Source organism: Alligator sinensis, unplaced genomic scaffold, assembly GCF_000455745.1.
Source record: "Alligator sinensis unplaced genomic scaffold, ASM45574v1 scaffold428_1, whole genome shotgun sequence".
Lineage (NCBI taxonomy): Eukaryota > Metazoa > Chordata > Crocodylia > Alligatoridae > Alligator > Alligator sinensis.
The window spans coordinates 2,122,419-2,141,545 of record NW_005841919.1 but is presented as its reverse complement, the minus strand read 5'-3'; the positions used below and the strand labels follow the sequence as shown (position 1 = coordinate 2,141,545).

The 19,127-nt window shown below is 45.5% G+C and overlaps 1 protein-coding gene across 1 annotated transcript in view; it reads left to right on the top strand.

Moving 5' to 3' along the window:
- Positions 1–11,555: 11,555 nt before the first annotated feature.
- Positions 11,556–19,127, top strand: part of MARCH6 (membrane associated ring-CH-type finger 6) — a 95,065-nt gene continuing 87,493 nt past the window's right edge. Inside the window, exon 1 of the mRNA XM_025198302.1 lies at positions 11,556–11,764. Coding sequence (XP_025054087.1) covers positions 11,556–11,764 — 209 coding nt within the window. The remainder of the gene's footprint in view (positions 11,765–19,127) is intronic.

Here is a 19,127-nt window from a genome sequence, read left to right as displayed (position 1 = left end):
GAGAAATGTGCTGTCTAAAAGTCCATATTGGACACTGGATACACATGCCAGAGAGTTCCAAATAATTTACATTTGTTTCAAATAAGTTTTTGAGTAGACTTGCTTTCAGGCAAACTAATGCCCAGTTCTGTCAGACATACTAAGCCCAAACTGGACGAGCCCTGATGGTGACCTTTTAGAAACTCCCAGCATCTACTTCTTCTCTGACCCATACTAGACAAGTTTAAAGTTAAATGTCTTTCACAAGCATTCTGCTGCTTCGTGGGTAGGGACCTACCAAAACTGCGATTGTGCATTTTTCGTGGAAACAGTGATTTCGTGCAGGCTCTGTACTTTTGGTGGGCTTGCTGCAAAAAAAAAAAAAAAATAAAATGAAATAAACTTACTGGCAAGCAGAGAAAAGCACATGGGAATCCCTGCAGTCTTGGACAGGGGGAGAAAGTGGAGGGGGAGGGTAAGGTGAGCTGGGCCAGGCCAGGTTCCCTCTGCTCTGCCCCGAACCCTGGCCTTCCCTCTGCCTTCCCCCTTGCTCCAACACTGCAGGATTTTCCTACATGCTTTTCTCCGCTTCCCGGTAAGGTGGGTTTTTTGTTCATTTGTTTTTTCAGCAAGCCTGCCAACAGTGCAGAGCCTGCCATTTGGGGATGGCCCGAAACTGCAGCTTAATTGCCCTGATTAAGATGGGAAGCGATTAACCCATGCTTAATAACACGGGGATTAATGGCTTCTCTGGGCTTAATCAAGGTAATTAAGTCATGATTTTGGGCCATGTGGCAATCTGTGGGGAGGGGCCAGACTGTTGTGGCCCCTTGGCCAGTCAGGGGTGTCTGGGCACCCTGCCAGTGCTCAGCCCATGAAAATGATGGCCAGCCTTAGGATCTACCTGTGAAATCGGCCAGCCACTTCGAGTGTGGTAAACCCCTATCCCTGGGTGCAATGCTGGAATTTGAGATTTGGCCTAGGGAAGCAGAACAATCCTGAGGTCAAAGAGTCTCCTTCACTGTCCTTATGAAAGAGGAAGCTGGGATCAACAGAGTAGAACCCAAATGGTGGGCTCTGGTGTGGTGCTGGTAGATTGCTCTCCATGAATGGGTCATGGCTTAGAATCTGTCTTCTGCCTACACTCTGAAATAGCTCATCTCTGTCTTTTCAGTGCACACGACAAATGCCACCTCTATTTTTAGAGTTTTGAGGAAAGAGAGGAGTCTTAAGGGGCAAAGGATGCACAGTCTAAAACATATTGATTATAGGCCTTTCCCTCTGGAAATGGTGCTGCTACCTTGTTTGCTTTTCCTGAAGGATTGCATGGACACAATTATGTTTCATGTGGTTTTCCAGAAATGGGTGTGGTGTAATTTCCCAATAGGAAGTATTCCAGGGCATGCAGGGAACAAAGGGTGGCTGCTTCATGTTTTAACCATCTGCTGACACATCAAAGAAGACTAATAGAGGTATCTTAGTGCCATCAATGGGAAAATACTCCCACATGTATTATTTTAATCAGTGTAGTCTACCAGGTGCTGTACTGTACAGGTGCTACCTCCCTTTGCAGAGAACTTAAGAGAAATCTCCTGAAACTAGCCTCTCTCTCCACAACCAGTACCAATTTATTCCTTCTTTCACTTCTGTGCTCCCCTCACTGCTATAATTAACTGGCACCATGGAAGCACAAGCATCTTCCCTCAAAAGACAGATTCTGAAATGTCTCCTGCACAGATGAGAGCTCCTTTTCAAATGCAGTGGGTTTGTCTACTCAAGACGCTTAATGCACAGTAGACAAATTCTACTCTGCATTATTGTGTCACGACAAAAACTGTGCTAATGTACAGTAGAATTAGTTTACTGCACACTAAGCATCATAAGAATACCATGGGCTGTTGCTGCTGTTCATTAGTGACAGCTACTGCACACTTACGTAGTACTTCAGGGGTACTAAACTTAAGGCACAGTAGCAATGGTGCATTAATGCATGTGTAGACGTGCCCAGTAATTCAGATCTGCTACAAGCTGCAAATGGATGACAGACATGTTCTATTAAACAGAATCTTTCAGTTCTTCACTGATTTTTTTTTTCCATACCAACACTGGTCCAGGCCAAATATGTCTTGACTTCAATTCCATTAATGTCTTAAGCACACTGTCACAGTACATTTATTCACCTGGCTAGACTCTATTCTCTGTGACAGCTATCACCAGTTATATTATTGCAACTTAATCTCCGTGCTATTTGGAGTATATTAGCAAATTGAGGCCACAGTCTGTGTGATAGAACACGGGGGAATAAATCCATCCCCCCTGCTAGAAAATTATTTAAATTGTCTCAATTAACATGTTCTGCTGCTAATAGCATCTAACGAATTGCTGAGGTACACAAAATAGCAGTAGTGGGAGAGCAGTCTGTCAGAGATGTATTTAACTGGAGGCTGAAAATAATGGACAGTTTTGAGGTGGGCCCAAGCATAGCTTTGGTTTTAGAGCTATCATTTTTAGAAGGCAAGCAGCAGCATTCTACATTCTAGGCATATCAGATGTGTCTAAAACTTTGTTTTATTATTTGTTGATCTGGAAGAGACAGAGAAACATTAAGTTCACCAAAACCAAATTAGAAGCTAAATATCTTCTACAGAACTTGTGCCATTCCTCTTTGCAGTCAACTTTGTTAGGCAGTCTGCTCTAAAATGGATTTCAGAGACTGTCATCATACTAAACAACAGGAATTACCTTTGAGATAATGTCAAAATGTATTACCTACATCTTTATGGAAGAACAGCTTTAAATTCTTAGCAATGCATTGAAGAAGCTGTGAACTGTTTCACAGGTACTTACTTTGAGCATTTTTACATTTTTTTTTACTAAATGTAGAAACATAAAAGCACAACATAACCCATCACATGCAACAAGTAACACACCGCATGCATATCCAAAACAACATGTCTATATCTACCATTTGATTCTTTTATAAAAAAATTCTGATTTCATTAACCATAACCTGCTTAGCCCCATCAGACAAACAAAAAAAACCCCCTCCATAAAATCAAAACACAACACCTCAATGTCCCGGCTTGACAGTGGTTTTCCCAAACAAAATCTTTCCCTTATATATTACACAACAAAAGAATACAGAAGCATCACATATGCACAGAAATCATCCTCTCTTCCTCACACAATTCCACTCTCCTCACCCCCTTCTCCCCCTGCCATCAACCTTCCTCTCTTGTCAACCTATGAGCATTTTTACATGTGCTCCAGGGGTGGGGTGGGGGGGTGCTTTAATTAGCGTGGCTCCAAGAACTGGTCTAATTAAAATGCCCTCCACCCCACCCCTAGAGCACATGTAAAAATGCTCCAAGAGCCGCTTTACTTAAAGCGCCTGGAGCATCTCAGGTATCAACATCCTGGCACTTCAAAATGGCAGTGTGGGTGTTTTATCTAAAGCTCGTTGAACAAGCTTTTTAGTTAAAGCACCCCCACCACTATTTTGAAGTATGGGGATGCTGAGACATGAGATGCAGCGGCTGGCTGGAGCATGGTAATTACCACGCTCCAGAAGACTCGATTAATTGAGTCCGCTCTGACATGCTGTAATTACAGCATGTCGGAGCACCCTCCCGGATCATGTACAGGCACTCTTTATGCCGTACGTTGGCAATCTGCTTTAAAGGTTTCTCTGTGCAAGACCCAGGTTCTTGAAATAAAGACATGCAGCTGGCCTGACTGCCGCAATTATATGAATCATTAAACTAGTCCTTCATCCACTATTAATCTGCTTTATAAACCTAAAAATACCCACAACCAGAGATTATTTAAGGTAACCAGGGGTGTTTCAGCTTCTGCCATCCAAAAATAACCCACAGGCTTTTCAGTCATCAGAGCTGCACCGACATTTGACCATGAGCCTTTGAGGATCTTTATCTTACACAACATGTGTCTGCTACCCCTGGGAATTTGTCTCACTTCCTTCCACTACTGTTCTTTACTATGCTGTGTTATTGCCATCAGACCTGATGAAGAATGTCTTGCATTTGAAAGTTTGTCTAACTGTATCCCAGCTACATAGTTGGTCCAATAAAAGAGATCACCCTGAGAAATCCTTGTCTCTCACATAATTTCTGGACTATCATGGCCAGAATGTCACTCCAACACTACCACAACATTTTGTGTCAGCTCATTTCTCTTCCCTGCCTCCCAAGAGCAAGAGAATAAACCAGTTCAGTTAAATAAACAAGTTCAGTAGCCATAAAGTAAACTTGAAAAGTGAAAAATATTGTTTGGAGTAAGCACAAATCTACTTTGATGCCAACGATAATGAGAAAACTAATAATGTTTTTACTTACTGTTGGAAAGAGTTATTTGCTCAGCATGAGTGGACAAGCAAAACAGGGCAAAGCTGATTTGCAAATGCATCATTTCTTGCCCTGTCTTATGAATCATTATTTCCCTCACTTACTTTACCACCCACTTTCTTTTTATGCTCATTCCTTCAGAAAATAAAAATGAATCTTTCATCATTTCTTCCTGAATCTGTCTGTCTGCCACCTTGCATTCTCCCTTTTTTGGATGGATTGCTCACTCCATCTCTCCATCTGTTTGTTCCCCTGTCTCCCATTCCACTAAAACTTATTTCTGGTCTGCAATTTCCTTCTTTCTACTTGTTTCTAAGACTTGACTTTTGAGTTTTCTGATTTTTCTGCCTTCTTAACCAAATCCAAATGTGTCTACCACTTTCTACAGGGAGTGCTCTCAGAGCATGCATGACCACATCCATGGCCAAAATCTAGGTCAGGGGTTTCAACTTTTTTATGCCAAGGACTGGCAAACCACAGATCGGAAGTGACCACAGACTGGCAAACTGCAGACCAGAAGTAACAGCGAACTGGCAAACTGTAGACCAGCACTGACCAACATACTGCAGGCAGGCAGCCAACCCTTTTTTATACTGAATACTGTACTGAGTACAGTATAAAAAAGGGTTGGCTGCCACTTCCAGTCCATGGTTTGCCAGTCCTGAGGGCCGGCAGCTGACCCCTTGGACCACGGCCTGGGGGTTGTGAACCCCTGCTCTAGGGCATGCTTTTTGAGCATGAGACCATGAAGGTCAGCTACAAAGAACTTACCTAAATGGACTTATCTAAATTATGCCAATTTTGCTTTTGCATGTGGAAAACAAGAATGGCAAATCTGGGGGTTTTACTGTTTGCTTTTAATGATAATTTACGTGATCACTATCAGGAGGGTCCAGTTTGCTTTCCTTAGTTTGGCTGAAATCATGGGTAACTGGTGTCTCTTGAATCAGGGAGGGAGGGTGGGGGGGCATTTGTTGCCCTGACACCAGTCAGCGACCAGGGGGGTTCCCCACGGCTGATCTCACTCACCAAAAAGCAGCCATGCCACTTCCAGAAGGGGCGCAGCTGCTTTTGCTGGCGGCCCCTCTCCCCAGCCAGCATTCGCGGGGGGGGCACCGGTACTCCTGCCTGCCCCCCCTGCCCATTGCCTAAACAGGGAGCGTGGCCTGACAGGGGGTGTACCAGTGCTCTCAGGGGGTGCACATGTACTCCTGTGCATACCCTACGTGTCACCACTGGCTGAAATACTGTATTTTTTGGGAGTCTCCGAGGATATGTACTGTGAACTCACTGTACTAACAAGGGTGGAATAGAACTAGTTGTTACTGTAAGGAGACAGCCTTCAAGTCTCTGATACCCACTGCAGGTAGTCAGCAGCTAATAATCTGCCTGGCTGAAAGGCTGCGAGCAAACTGCAACTGTTGACTAGTAAATGAGGGTGGAGCAACAAAGAGTTATGATGAGCTCCAGGAGTTGAGTGCAAATTGTGTATGTTGCAACCAGCCACAGGCAAGAGCTCCTATAGCTTGAGGGAAGGCAGCAGATTTTAGTTTATTTGCTTGGGTTTTTCTACCCTTGTTTGGGTGGATTTGTTTATTGTGACTATAAAGCCTTTCTGAGAGGTATACAATTTGAAAAGCCTGAATATAGAGCTGGCTGGCCTAGATAAGGAAGCTGGGTGACTACCCTGCTTACAGGTACTTAGTAGCAAGACAACTATTTTAATGCTATGGCTGAGATGTAACGATGCTTATTAAAGGTACCTAAACATTCCACAGGTGTTTTCCAAGTTATCAGGAGGCCACTACTTCCTCAAACTAGTCTTTTGCACTGAGATTGCAGAGTTACCTAGCTGCAGTTTTGCTTTGCTGCTATTTGTTTTTCAGTCTGTCCTTATATGTTCCAACCCTACAGCTGGGAGAGGTGGTAGACAAGTTCTGGGGTCCAAATGCTCTTCAGGTCAGACTCCTTTTGCCCAGAAGTAAAGGGCACTCCACTTCCAGGTGGTCCAATAAAAGATATCACCATTAAAAGCGATAAAACAACCCCCTCCCCCAAACTCCCCACAGAAAGCACTAAAACAACAATATGCCACAAATTAACGTTGCAAGAAGTCTCTTTACTATAGTGTCCTACATGTTTATGCATCTTAAACAGTGAAAAAAGAAAGATTTCTACCAGGAGAAATCGTATTGCTCTCCCCACAGGGATCATTAGTAGAGGTGATATCTTCAGATCCCCATATAAGGTCTCGGCCAGATGAGTTAGCACAGAAACTGGTAGCAGTAGCAAGCTATTTTTTATAGGAACCAGTAGTGTAACTAGGGTAGGGTGAGCAGGGAACCAGCCCTGGGTGCCGACTATGGAGCGGGGTGCCAGTATGGCCTCCGAATCCCCAGATTCTTTGCCATGGGAGGGGCAGATCCATGCAGTCCCTGCCTGGCCCTAGAAACTTTGCACAGCCCCATTTGAATTTGAAGGGAAAGTCCTGCTCAGCCTCCGCAGCCTTGGGCTGGAGTATACACCATTGCTCTTTTGGGATAGCAGAATGTCTGATGAGCATATCAGAGCCCAGAAGGGAACAGGATGCATAATGGAGATGGGAAGTTCAGAGGATGTAGTTCCTGAGCTCTATCAAATAGGTGCTGAACATATGCGGGTTAGGAATGTTTTTTTCAGAACAGCTGGGTAAACTGCCACAGGGATGGCAAAAGGCACATTCTGACTCTAATGTCACATCCTGCCAAATGCTGAGGCCCCTCTTTCATAGCATGAGAGTGCTAGGGGTTCTCAAGATGACAGGTGCATGATTTTGTTTGTTTGGTAACATGGTCAAACAACTATTTCCCTTTAATCTTTTTCTCAGAAAGAAGTGTTTTAGCTGGAGCTAGCCCAACAGCTTTGGCCTTAGGTAGATGCCTGGCATGAAAAGTTTTAGCTCAAAAGTTTGACAAAGTCATAAGCAATTGAAAACAGGATCTTTCATTTAGACCACAGCCTAGAATGTTGAGCAACCCTAATCAGGTGTTATTACCAGCACCATTTAATCTTGTAGTTTGCTTTTTAATTATAAGCTTTGTAATGTTATGTCAGCCTTTTCCTTGAACTATTGCCTAGAGTTATGAAAGGCGGAAGCTTTTCTGAAATGTTACACATCTGTCATTTTCACTGATCTTAACAGATGAACATCAGAGATGCATATTTTTTTAAGCATTATAGCAGCTTGTAGGATATAGATTCTCTTTGATTGATTTGGCTGAATACTGCAATACGAATCAAATTATTCAAAGGGAAGCCGTTTTTCATTAAAATAAGTTCCAAGTAGGCAGTTTAATTTTCTAAGCATGGTGTGTGTATACATATATACACACACACACACACACATAAAGCTGGCTATTCTGCAATTAGATTACTCCTTGCTTTATCTTCTGGCAAAATTGTTACTGTTGTGCATATCATAAGTTCTGATTTTAGAAGTGCTATGAATGAAAATCTGTGTTCACAGTTAAAAGGAACCCTGATGCAGTAGTTTCATCCAGAGTTACTGAGGTGAGTGTATAGATGAAGTCATGGCTGTCCAAGTGGCAGCCCAATGGACTATGGGGTCAGCATGTAGTAGCCTGTGGCTGCCATCCCCTGACACCTGCCCCTTTTGTGAGCAGAGGGAGAGTCTGATGCACATCTCTTTGGAGTGCACTGGGCTGCTGCCTCTCCACCAGGAGGTTTTGGCTGTTCTACTCCCCGCAACTCTTCATTTATACATGCCCCATCCATGTTCCCACCAAATCCCAGGACCTCCAGGTCAACCTTCTCCTGGCCCTAGCCAAGCTAGCAGTATATCTGACCAGGAAGGGGCCTCTGGTCAGGAGGACCCCCGGGACTGCGGGGCTGCTTTCCTGCCCCTGGTCCATTCATGTCCCCTGGCAGAGTTTTACTGGGCAGTGTCCACTGACTCCTTGGACTTGTTCAAGGGCCAGTGGGCATTGTCCAGGGTGCTCTGCTAGGTCCCTCGGTGCACTCATTTTGATCCTTTGACCTTCATTCCCATCCCTGTTTGTCTTTTATTTGTCCCATGAATTCAGTTGACATACCCAGTAGCCCCCTCTGTTAGCAGTGGGGGCTAACGGTTGCTCTGTGGGCATAAGGATCATGTTTCTGATATGTGTCTAATAGGCCTGCCTGGTTGCCACTTCCCTTATTGCTCCTGATGCTACTGTGGCTGGGGTCTCTGGGCTCCTTCTTTTTCCTTTGGTTTTTGCTTCTTGTCCTAGTCCCTCCCCAGCCCCTAGGGGCAGAGGAGGTACAGACTGGTGGGAGGGACCCTGGGGAAGGAGTTGGGCAGCCCACACTGTCTTCATGATGGTGAAACGGGCCCTGTGGCATGTGCAGCAGGGAAGGGAAGGGAAGGGGAAGGGAAGGGAAGGCTGACCATGCTGTGTGTAGAGTGGGGACCCACATGCAGTCCACATGGGCTGCAGCCAGTGCAACATGTGCCCCTTTCCCCTACTCCAGGGGTTGAGTTAAGTCACTCTCTCTTGTCTGTAGGGGTAGTTAAGCCTTTTCTAAGGTTCATTTGTGTTGCCAAGTAGCTGCACAATAGGACAGTAGGCTCCTACCCTCCACATTCCAGACCATGTGCTCTTGGTAAGCAGTTTCATACTGGGAATTACCAAAGTGAAAAACATAGGGACCAAACTAGGAGAAGGGGTAGTAAGCAAGAAAGTTCAAGGCTTTGTCTAGACCTGTATTTAGAGAGCTGATGCTATCATGTGATCCCAACACTTGCAAATCTGGCATTTTTAAATCCCAGCATGAACAAACCTGAGAAGGCTGTTGTTTCTTGGTAATGGGTCAGTACTTAGCGTTTCATCAGAAGTTTCTGCAAGAGGAAATTGCGTATGTGGATTTTTAACTACCTATGTTCCCACACAGGCAGTACCAGAGTTGAATGAGAAGAGGTCTGGGCTCTGCATCACCAATTTATCTTCCAAAATAAAAGTTGATTTTCTAGGACTTGAAAGTTTCTGCTGCATGCTCACTAAGGAATAGCAATATGAAGGACTGGATCTTACAAACACTTGCACGCATACTGACCTTTACCTCTACTAATAGTTCAACTAAGGTCAATAGGATCACCTACAGTCACAATATTAAGCACGTGCATAAATGTTTGTAGCATCAGAGCCTAAGTAACTAAATTGCTTAATATATCTAAGTCAATTACTATGTGAAAATAGAATAATAGAAAATGAGGGTCGGAAGGGACCTCAGGAGATCATCTAGTAAAGTTCCCTGCTCAAAGCATCCCCAACTACATCATCCCATCTAAAGCTTTAAAAAGGTCTTAAATAACTCCAAGGATAGAGATTCCCCAACCTGTCTGGCTAGTCTGCTCCAGCATTTTACTATCTTCCTAGTGAGAGTTTTCCCTAATATCTAACCTAAACTACCCTTGCTGTTATTGTTATGTGTCTCATGCATTTTTTTTGAAACTGGAATTCATGATTCTCTCTACCATTCAAAAGAAAAAAAAAGTGCCTGTAATTATATACTCATTCTATTTTAAGATCAGCCACTAGAGGGCAAGAAAATCATAAACTAAGGTACAATTCTGCAAGTAATGGGGCTCTGATACTCAACTGCTTGCATCATCAGGAGTGAACATTTGTCAGCAGTTCTTATGCTCTGCAAAATAAGACAGTTCTTCACATACATACACACCTTCACTTGTACTGTTTATTGTGGGAAAAAATGTCTGTGCCAAGATCGAGAAGCAAGGATTTTTGTGATACATTTTATTGGAACAGCTCTATAGTTGGGAGAGATGTTGGACAAAATGTTGGGCATCAAGTGACCTTCCTCAGGTCTGAGAAAAAAATAAATGCAGGTTAAGCTAAATAATAGGGAAAAAACCCTATATAAATGCAAATATGCTGCTTGGAGGAATGGAAGGAGACTGTGAATTAGGTTGAGTGGCCATTGGTCCTGTTTTATACTGGACCATCTTGTTTCTAAACCCTTCATCCTGTTTGTTTCTGAATGAAGAAGGACAGCAAAAAGTCCCGTTTTATAGTTCATTGGTGGAAATACGTTAGTCATTTGTCCACATGATTCTATTGCCTGTGCCTAGAGGTAGGGTGGTGCACAGCTAGGAGGCGAGGGATTCAGAACCAGCTAGGGAGAAATCTGGTGGCCCTGCCCTGCCCCTTGTCCCTGATTGGGCAAGGAACCTGGTGGCCCCACCCCTCACTGCTGATTGGCTAAGGAGATGGCTTTATTGATTGGGGTGGTGGGGGGTTGCATCCCTCACCAAGAGGCTCTCCTGTATTCTGGGGATGCTCAGTGGCCACCCTAGAACTAGGGGTGAAGAGCTGTTATCAGGAGTACTTACAAGATAAAAGAAGGGCAGTAGAATAGGCAATCTAGTTAATGGAAGAACAATGCCATTCAAAAAGGATGAGGGTCGCTATCACCTGTGAAGCACAGAGAAATTAGGAGAAATATTTGTTAACTTGTAATGAGCCATAAAGCCAGTTTTTCCGTTAAATCCAGATTTTGTACTGTCTGGAATTGGCCTGTCTTTTGAAGGCATTTTGTAAATTTCCTTGGAACATGAAAACTGTGAGGTCAGAAAGGGACTGGTTGTTTTATGAAAAGTGTGCTCCTACTGATGTTTGTGTGTCTCTGTCATTTATATTTTTTTCTGGGAGCATTTATTCTGGCACGCAGTTTTTATATAGTTTCACTCACTTCGTTTCCAAGAGGGCATTTGGTACATTGGATGAGATGTATTACATTCTGTGATTATGTATGTGTAGGATCTCTGGATTCTGATGGATTCATTGTGTGGGGTGGTGACTGTGGCGGCAGCAGACATATGCTGATTGTTTTGCAATTATTGTTACAGCAGGGTTGTGTCCCATTTGTTGTCTGTTGATTGGAGGGGAGCATGCTTCTGATGAGCTGGGCCAAGATCTGCAGCTGCTCTGCTGGCTCTTCATTAAACTGCAACTGTTTTTTAATCCTGTTGTCCCAGGTATGAACATTTAACATTCTTTGGTCAGTTGACATGTCCCTAGTTCTGCCAATGCCAAAAAGTAGTACGCTGTCCAGTACCGCCTGGTGAGGGCCATCCCGGCTGCAGCGGGGGAGATCTCCATGAACCACACTGTCCCGGGCTGAGAGAGCCAGATGCGACCCAACATCGTCATCATGAATGAAGCTGCCAAGAAGGTTGTGATCATGGACATAACCATCCCCTTTGAGAACTGGCACCAAGCTTTCACCAATGCCCAGGCTCACAAGCGAGAGAAGTATGCCCTGCTGGCCAACATCCTGAGGGGCCGTGGCTACGAAGTGACAGTCAACATACTCATCGTGGGAATGATTGGAGCCTGGGACCCAAGCAACGAGTGTCTTGCGTGCCTGCTGTGTCTCCTGCCGCTACGCCAAGCTGATACGCTGCCTCATGGTGTCCGACACCATCCATTGGTCCCGTGACATCTAAGTGGAACACATCACGGGCCACCGCCAATACTCCAACCCCACCAGACGAATCGCTGCCGGACCGGACCCAGAGGGGACTGCCTGAACCCCCCGTCTTCACCAGATGGACTTCACTTTGAGAGGATTCTTTAGCTCCCCCTGAAGAGGACCCCCGCGATGAGACTCTATATGAAGTGAGACACTTTTCTTCAAACTACTTCCTCCACCATTGCGGACCATTGTAACGGGTTTGTGTGTATCTATCTTTTTTCTCTCTCAGCATTGAGAAACCCCTCCCCCCCTTCCTCCTTCCCAGGCTTAGTTGGCTAACATTGTATTTTCTGTAACCTAGTTGCGTTCCCCTCCTCACCCCCATCCCTTTAATGTTAGTCCCTTGCTCGGGCGATATGTATTTCCCTACCGGCTTTGTCATCTTTTCTGGATTCACAATCCTAAACATTTACTAATAAAAGTCAATCTGCTCAGCAACAGGAAAACTAAGCTCTGCTCTAGTATAGTCATTAAGTAGAAAATGTTCAGGGAGTGTAACAATAATGCTATCTTGACTTTAGGTGTCCCTGCTAGCTGGTGTAAAATACAAGTGTAAGCCTTCTGCCAGGCACTGAATGGCAGTAACAAGAGCTGGGTTCAAATTTAGAGACTTAACACAAACACTTTAAATCTGGCTCAAACCCCCACCCAGAAGCTGGGTAAACAAATTTTAACTGAGTATTTTAAAGTAAAAAAACTTCCTCTCTCACAAGCAAGGTTTAAATAAAATAGGGTTTATTACAGGGGAAAAGGGAAACAACCATAAAGACAATCGTAACTATTGAACGTTACCGAAAACAGTCTCTCAGTCACTGGCAAACCAATCCAGGGGAGTTACCACTTGGCCCAGTCAGTTAGGAAGGGACACTTACCCAAGACTGCAGTCTTGGGGCTCTACCACCTATGCCAGCGAACAATGGCAGATGCTGTTTAAGGAGGCCCATCCTGGAGGACACTGCAGTTCTTTGCTGCCAGGTGTTGCCGCTCCGCTCTGAGGGCTCTACCATCTATGCCAAGCTAAAGCAGCAGTGCTGGGAAGTGAGGGCCTCACCAGAATTGCTGCCACAGAGCGCTGCTATGGGTTATTGCTAGGGATTGCTGCTGTGGTATCTGGGCATCACTGCTAAGGGACTGCCACCAGCGGTCACCACCATTCCCCCCAGCTGCCACGCATCATGTTTGCTCCTTCAAGACACCAGTTGCTCCTCTGACGACCTTCAGGTTGCTGTTGTAACCTCCGGCCTTTTAGAGTGTCATCTACTTAAATAGGATTTTCACCACAGGAGTTTGTGCTTATTAAGCACTTCCTTTTTGGTGAACTAATGAGTCATGAACCCATTACGAGAGTAACTCCTGATCAAAATCTCTTCTGATCCTCACATTACCCACTCCATACAAAAACTTAGGGCCAACTCACTGCAGATCTCTGCACAAGTCACAGTGAGTGCTGACCTTTCAGTAACTTTTGGGTAACTTTGTCTGCATACAAAGGTTGTTAATTCAAACTCTGCTATTTTGAAAGGGAGGGCCAGTGGGCACAAAATCTGATCCATTTACCCTTAACAATTGCACACTTCTAACTCCAAACAATAACATCCAGACCAAAAAATAGTAAAAACAGGCGCGAGTAGCCCCCAAGCCTCTGAACATGCATACAGGTCAGTCGCATCTTACGCGGGGGTTACGCGTATAGTCAAATCGCGTATTACCGTGCCAGCGATTTGACTAGTGGTGACTGCCTCTACTTCCAAAACCTTCCATCGCTGCTGTGGAGCCATGCTTAGAGCCGTGCGGCCAGTGGCAGCGGCGTAGCACGGGGTGGTGGTGGGGATGGCTGCATGCTGCCCGGCCACCACCATGCTGCTGTTGCCTCTCGGAGGCTGGCCACACAGCTCCAGGCACGGCTCCATGGCAACAGCGGGAGGTTTTGGAGGCAGTGGCCATCACCGCCATAAATGGGCCTCCAGGTAAGCGGCAGTGCCACGTGCAAACTGAAGCCCCCCTCCCACCCCGCGTATAGTTGAATTTGCGCAAGTTAAATGCGCGTATGATGCGACTGACCTGTACTAATTAAGGTAAACAGAAAGAAAACTCAGTTGCCATTACAAAACATACACACAGCCCAGTGCTGCTCTTTTTTTTTTTTAGACTGGAGACACCCCTTGGAAAAATGCCAGGTCTTAGTTATCATCAGGAATCTGGGTTTTTTCATTTGCTGCAGAAAACCAGATTTTTTTTTCTCTAAAAGAGAAAAACATAGGAAACAGCATTGCCAGGTATATGATCATTATTGTATTTGTACAATAATTTCAACCCTTGTACAATATACAATAGATAATACTAAAAGTGCTATAAATGTACAATAATTTTTGAGGCAGTTAATTGGTGCAGCATATACAAAACCCAAGTCACTCTCAGGGAGTCTTAACTGACTTTTAGGTTCTTTTTCTTTTTTTCAAAAATATTTATTTCTATATAAATACATACATACATACATACATATACTAGCTGAAACCCGCAAAACATTTGTGATTTGAATTTTTATTGCAAATGTATTTCTTTAAATACAGGATTGTTAGTAACCCTATGACCAAATACTGCTAAATGATTTCTTTGCCTTTCTGTTCTAAGACAAAGTCTGTTTCTATCAACTTCTAAACGTCTTTGTCGTTGCTCATTTAATTCACTAGCCCTTAGCTATTGGTGCCATATTAGATCAGCTTCTAAACGTTTTCTTTCTTCAGTCGATTCATTTTCCCTTGCTTGCCTTTTTCGCATTCTATTATATTCATATTCGCTAGATGGTCTTGTAAGTCCTTTTAAATTTTCTTTCTAGAAATCTTCTTATTCCAAAATTCTAAATGTTTCTATTATAATAACACATTTATTCTATCTGTCAGTAATCATTGTGATTGGCTGCCAAGAATCGATAGTCTGCTGCAGGGGTGGGCAAAATGTGGCCCGGGGGCTGGATGCGGCCTGCCAGGCCATTTTATCCAGCCTCCGGGGCCCCTAAAAAATTTAGAAAATTAATATTTATCTGCCCCTGGCTGCCTGTCATGTGGCCCTCGATGGCTTGCCAAAACTCAGTAAGCAGCCCTCTGTTCAAAATAATTGCCTGCCCCTGGTCTACTATGATCTGTTACTAGCGGGGACAGTGCATGGGGAGAGTTGGAAGGCCGCCAAGGCTGGGCTTCCAGCACCCCATGCATAGTTGGATCTGGTGGGTGCTGCCTGTGAACTGGGTCTGCACCCATGCAGCTAGCACCCCACCTGGGCAGCCCCAAGGGGCACCACCACCATGGAGGGAAGCACTGGGCCCCCCCCACAGCTCAGGGGCTGTGTGACCAGGTGGCAGCTCATGCAGGCAGGCTCTGCCAAGGTGGGGAAAAAACCCACAAACACTGGTGAGGGGCCTGATTCCCCCCGCCCCCTTTCCAGAGCCTGCCTGCATCTCATGTGGCTGGGGAGTGAGGTGCTGGTGGGTTGCATAGCCCCTGAGCTGCAAGAAACCCTGGTGCTTCCCTCCAAGGCAGCTGCGGCCCCCAGGCAGCGCCCACCTGCTAGCACCCAGCCTGGGTGTTCTGGGGGGGGCACCAGTGCTGTGGAGGGAAGCATCTCCCCCCCACACCACCCCATGCAGCTCACCCCCTGGTGGGCAGGCTCCAGGGAGAAAAAAAAAAAGCATCGGGCCCCTCTGCTTTTTTTTTCCTTCAGCAGAGCCTGCCAGCTCTGTGGCAGGGGGACCCTCTCAGTGCTTCATTCTAGCTCTGAGCTGTCTGCATATCTGTTTGAAATGCCTCAGGATTTATAATAATAACACATTTATTCTGTCTGTCTAGAGCACTCTGATTGGTTGTCTTAGCAGCCAATCAGAGTGCTAAGTGCCTGCAGAGGACCACTTCTCTGGTCAGGATTCTGAAACCTGTCACCACCAGGAGTGTTCATTGTCAACACTTTCTTCTGACTCCTTGCTTCAAAATAAAGAAATGCTTCAACTTTGACCCAGTTCTCATTCACTCACTCACTGGGGGCTTATAGTGAGCAATATAAAGTAAATAATAAGAAGATGCACTTGCATACTTATCTACATAGTTTTTCAGTGTACAATATTTTTTCAAAAAATACGATAATTTGAGCTTTCAATATGATAATTTCATATTTAAGACATGGCAACAATGACAGGAAACCTCACGTTTCCCCTTGAAGGCTGGCTGAGTTCCAGCTTGCAAGGGGCTGTGGGGAGCAGGATGCAGGGTGCATAGGCACCAACTTTGTTTTTTGCCAGTGGGTGCTTATAGATAAACCCCCCGCCCCACCAAAAAAACCAACCCAAAAAACTGGCACTTTACTTGTAACTCAGCACATTCCCATGCCGAGCCCTGCGCATGCCCAGAAGTAGTGTATTACTTCTACCTGGCTCTGCAGAATCTGTAAAAATAGGGTGCTTTAGTGGGACTTTTTTGCTGCTTTTATCTAATAGTTGATTGAATCAGCTCTAGCTAAAAGCGGCAATAAGCCTCACTGAAGCACCCAGTTTATACAGATGCTGCAGAGCTGGTTTAAAGTCACACTCTGCTTCATTCAGTAGTGTGTGGTTTTTTGGGAGTTTTTAACATCTGTAAGCATAGCTCCATGGGTGCTGAGCACTTGCTAATCATAATGATATGATACATATATATATGTAACCCTACATGATACCTATATATGTAAACCTGATGACAGCACTACCTACAGCCACGTCCAAATTTTTGGGATCCTGGGGTGCCAGTAGGTCTCGGTCTACTCCTACTCTGTCTACAGGCTGGGAGCCACAACTCATTGGAGTGCTCTCCCATGGTCCTCCCCACACCTGACCACACTAAATAACTATTTACAAGAATTTACTATTTACAATAATAACTGAGAGATTGACAAATTCAACATCCCATGAACAAACAAAATATTTTCAATGAGCTCAATAATAATCTATGCCAGCAGATAAAGCAAACACTTATCATATAGCAAAAGCAATTATGTTATCAACTTTAACACTTGGGCAATTTATAAGTAACAGGTATATACACTTAATCAGGCAGATCTCCACAAAATCACTCTGCCCACAGCAAAGTAGCCCACTGTGGAGTGGCTGCAGTGGAGCCCCGGGGAGCGGCGCTTGCTCTGCCTCAGAAGAGGGGCGGCGATGCCATCATCAGGACAGAAGATGGCGGTGTCTGTCAGGACCTTAGGTGTGGCTGCTCCAGAGACAAGGGTTTCTTCCTTTTTCCAGTCTTTTCTGGATGCCTGCAATCAATCACACCATTCTCCAGATGCTTCACAAGTCATCTCCCCTGCTTGGCACCTGGAGTGCCCCTTCTCAGCTGTACTTTATTGAGCTCTCTGCTGGAGCTCCCACAAAGCCATGATTCCCTGCTGCTTTCTTTAGCTCTCCCAGAGAACCTCCTCTAGCAACCCCTGTCCCTGATTCCCTCCATTGACTCCCTGCACCCAGAGATCTTAAGAGTGGGGAAGGGAACCCGTTTGCACAACCCCTCCTCCTTTAGTAAAGGATACCAGGCAATCCTGGGTACTCATTAGTTGGTGGTTCCTCTGCCCTCAGTAGCAGCTCACTCATCAACAATTCTTCTGCCAGTCGTCCTCCCAGAAACAATTGCCCTGGTGGCAGCCCCCTCAGAAGCAAACCTCCACACAGCTTCAGCCAGTGGTGATGCATAGGGGGTGCACCCCCTGACAGGCCATGCTCCCCACTTAGGCAATGGGCAGGGGAGGCAGGCAGGAGAGCCGGTGCCCCCCCTGCGAGCACCGGCTGGGGAGTAGGAGTGCCGGATGAAGCACGGTGGCCACTTCTGAGAGTGCCATGGCTGCTTCCTGGTTGGCGCGATCAGCCACAGGGCTCCCTCCACCCCAGTTGGCGAGATTGGCTGTGGGGGGATCCCCTCCCAGTTGCTGACTGGTCGTTGGGGGGGGGGGCATGTGCCTCCCTGACTAAGGTGGCATCAGTTGCCTATGTCTTTAGCTACCCTCTCCCCAGCTAGTCTCCCCCGTTTTTTTTTTTGCAGGCTTCCCACCCTGGAGTTACAGCTGTCCAATCACATGCATGCATTCTGCATGCACAGCCTGCTGTCCCTTGTCCCAAGAGTGCAAACACCCTGACTGAGCTTGCAAGCTCTGAGGAAACCATTCAGCACCTTTACATATACATATATATATAATGGTGTTTCATTTTAACAAAGGAAAAACACGGATTTGGGGTTTTTATTCGGAGAATTTTGGGTTTTGTTTTTATCAGAGGATTTGGGATTTTTAAACAGAGAAAACCAGGAACCCTGATGATTACTCTTTTTTTTTACTACAGAAAAATTGCAGAGCAGTTCTTCTAAAGCAAAGAACTCAGAAAGATTACAGCAAGTCAGAATGTTTTTGACACTATGGATTTCTATTGGAAATTTCTGGGTTTATTTTGTGAATCGTGTTTGTACTCCTAGCATGGCATCCTTGGGGGGCTCTCAAAGCACCCACAGTGCCTTGGGACCCTGGTTGCGAACTATTGCCATAGTTGAACATGCAGAGCATAAGCAATGTTACACAAGTATAGGCATTTTGCCAATCAAGGAAAAACACTCTAAGGCATCCCAACCTTTCTGAGCTGTGGGATGGAGTGACCCAGTTCAGGTCGGGGAAAGGCAGGTGCTAGGACCCAGCTGCCACTAGCACTTTTCTCCAGTGTGGTACAGAGAAAGTGCCTGCAGCACAGGGAAGTGCTGTAGCCAAAGCTCCCAGCTGCTGAAGCCCCATGTCTGTAGGCTGGATCAAATGGCTCCATGGCCTGGGTCCAGACCAAGGACTGTAGATTGCTTATCCCTACTCTAAAAATTAAATGGCTCGCATCATTCACAGTAGAGTGGCTAGAGTATTTATTGGTACCATTTGTGTTCATTAGCTGAGAGCCAACAGGTGGTTTAGATGAAAGTTATGGTTGATGCCATGCAACAAAAGCCAACTTTTTGGGTAGTCCCAGCTGAAAAAGCAGATTCAATTAGTGGGCCTGTAGCAGGACAATAAGGTGCCTGCTACTTTCAGAGCAGAGGTAAGAACCCAGGTGCCAGTTGCTGGGACAACTGGTTAAGGAGGGAATTGGCAGCACCTGCACCTGGTCAGCTGACCGGAAGGGGCAGGACCTGGCTCCCACATAAGTCCCAGGCCTGAAGCCAGGAGGGCAGTCCCTCGCCAGCAGCCAAGGGGGAAAGA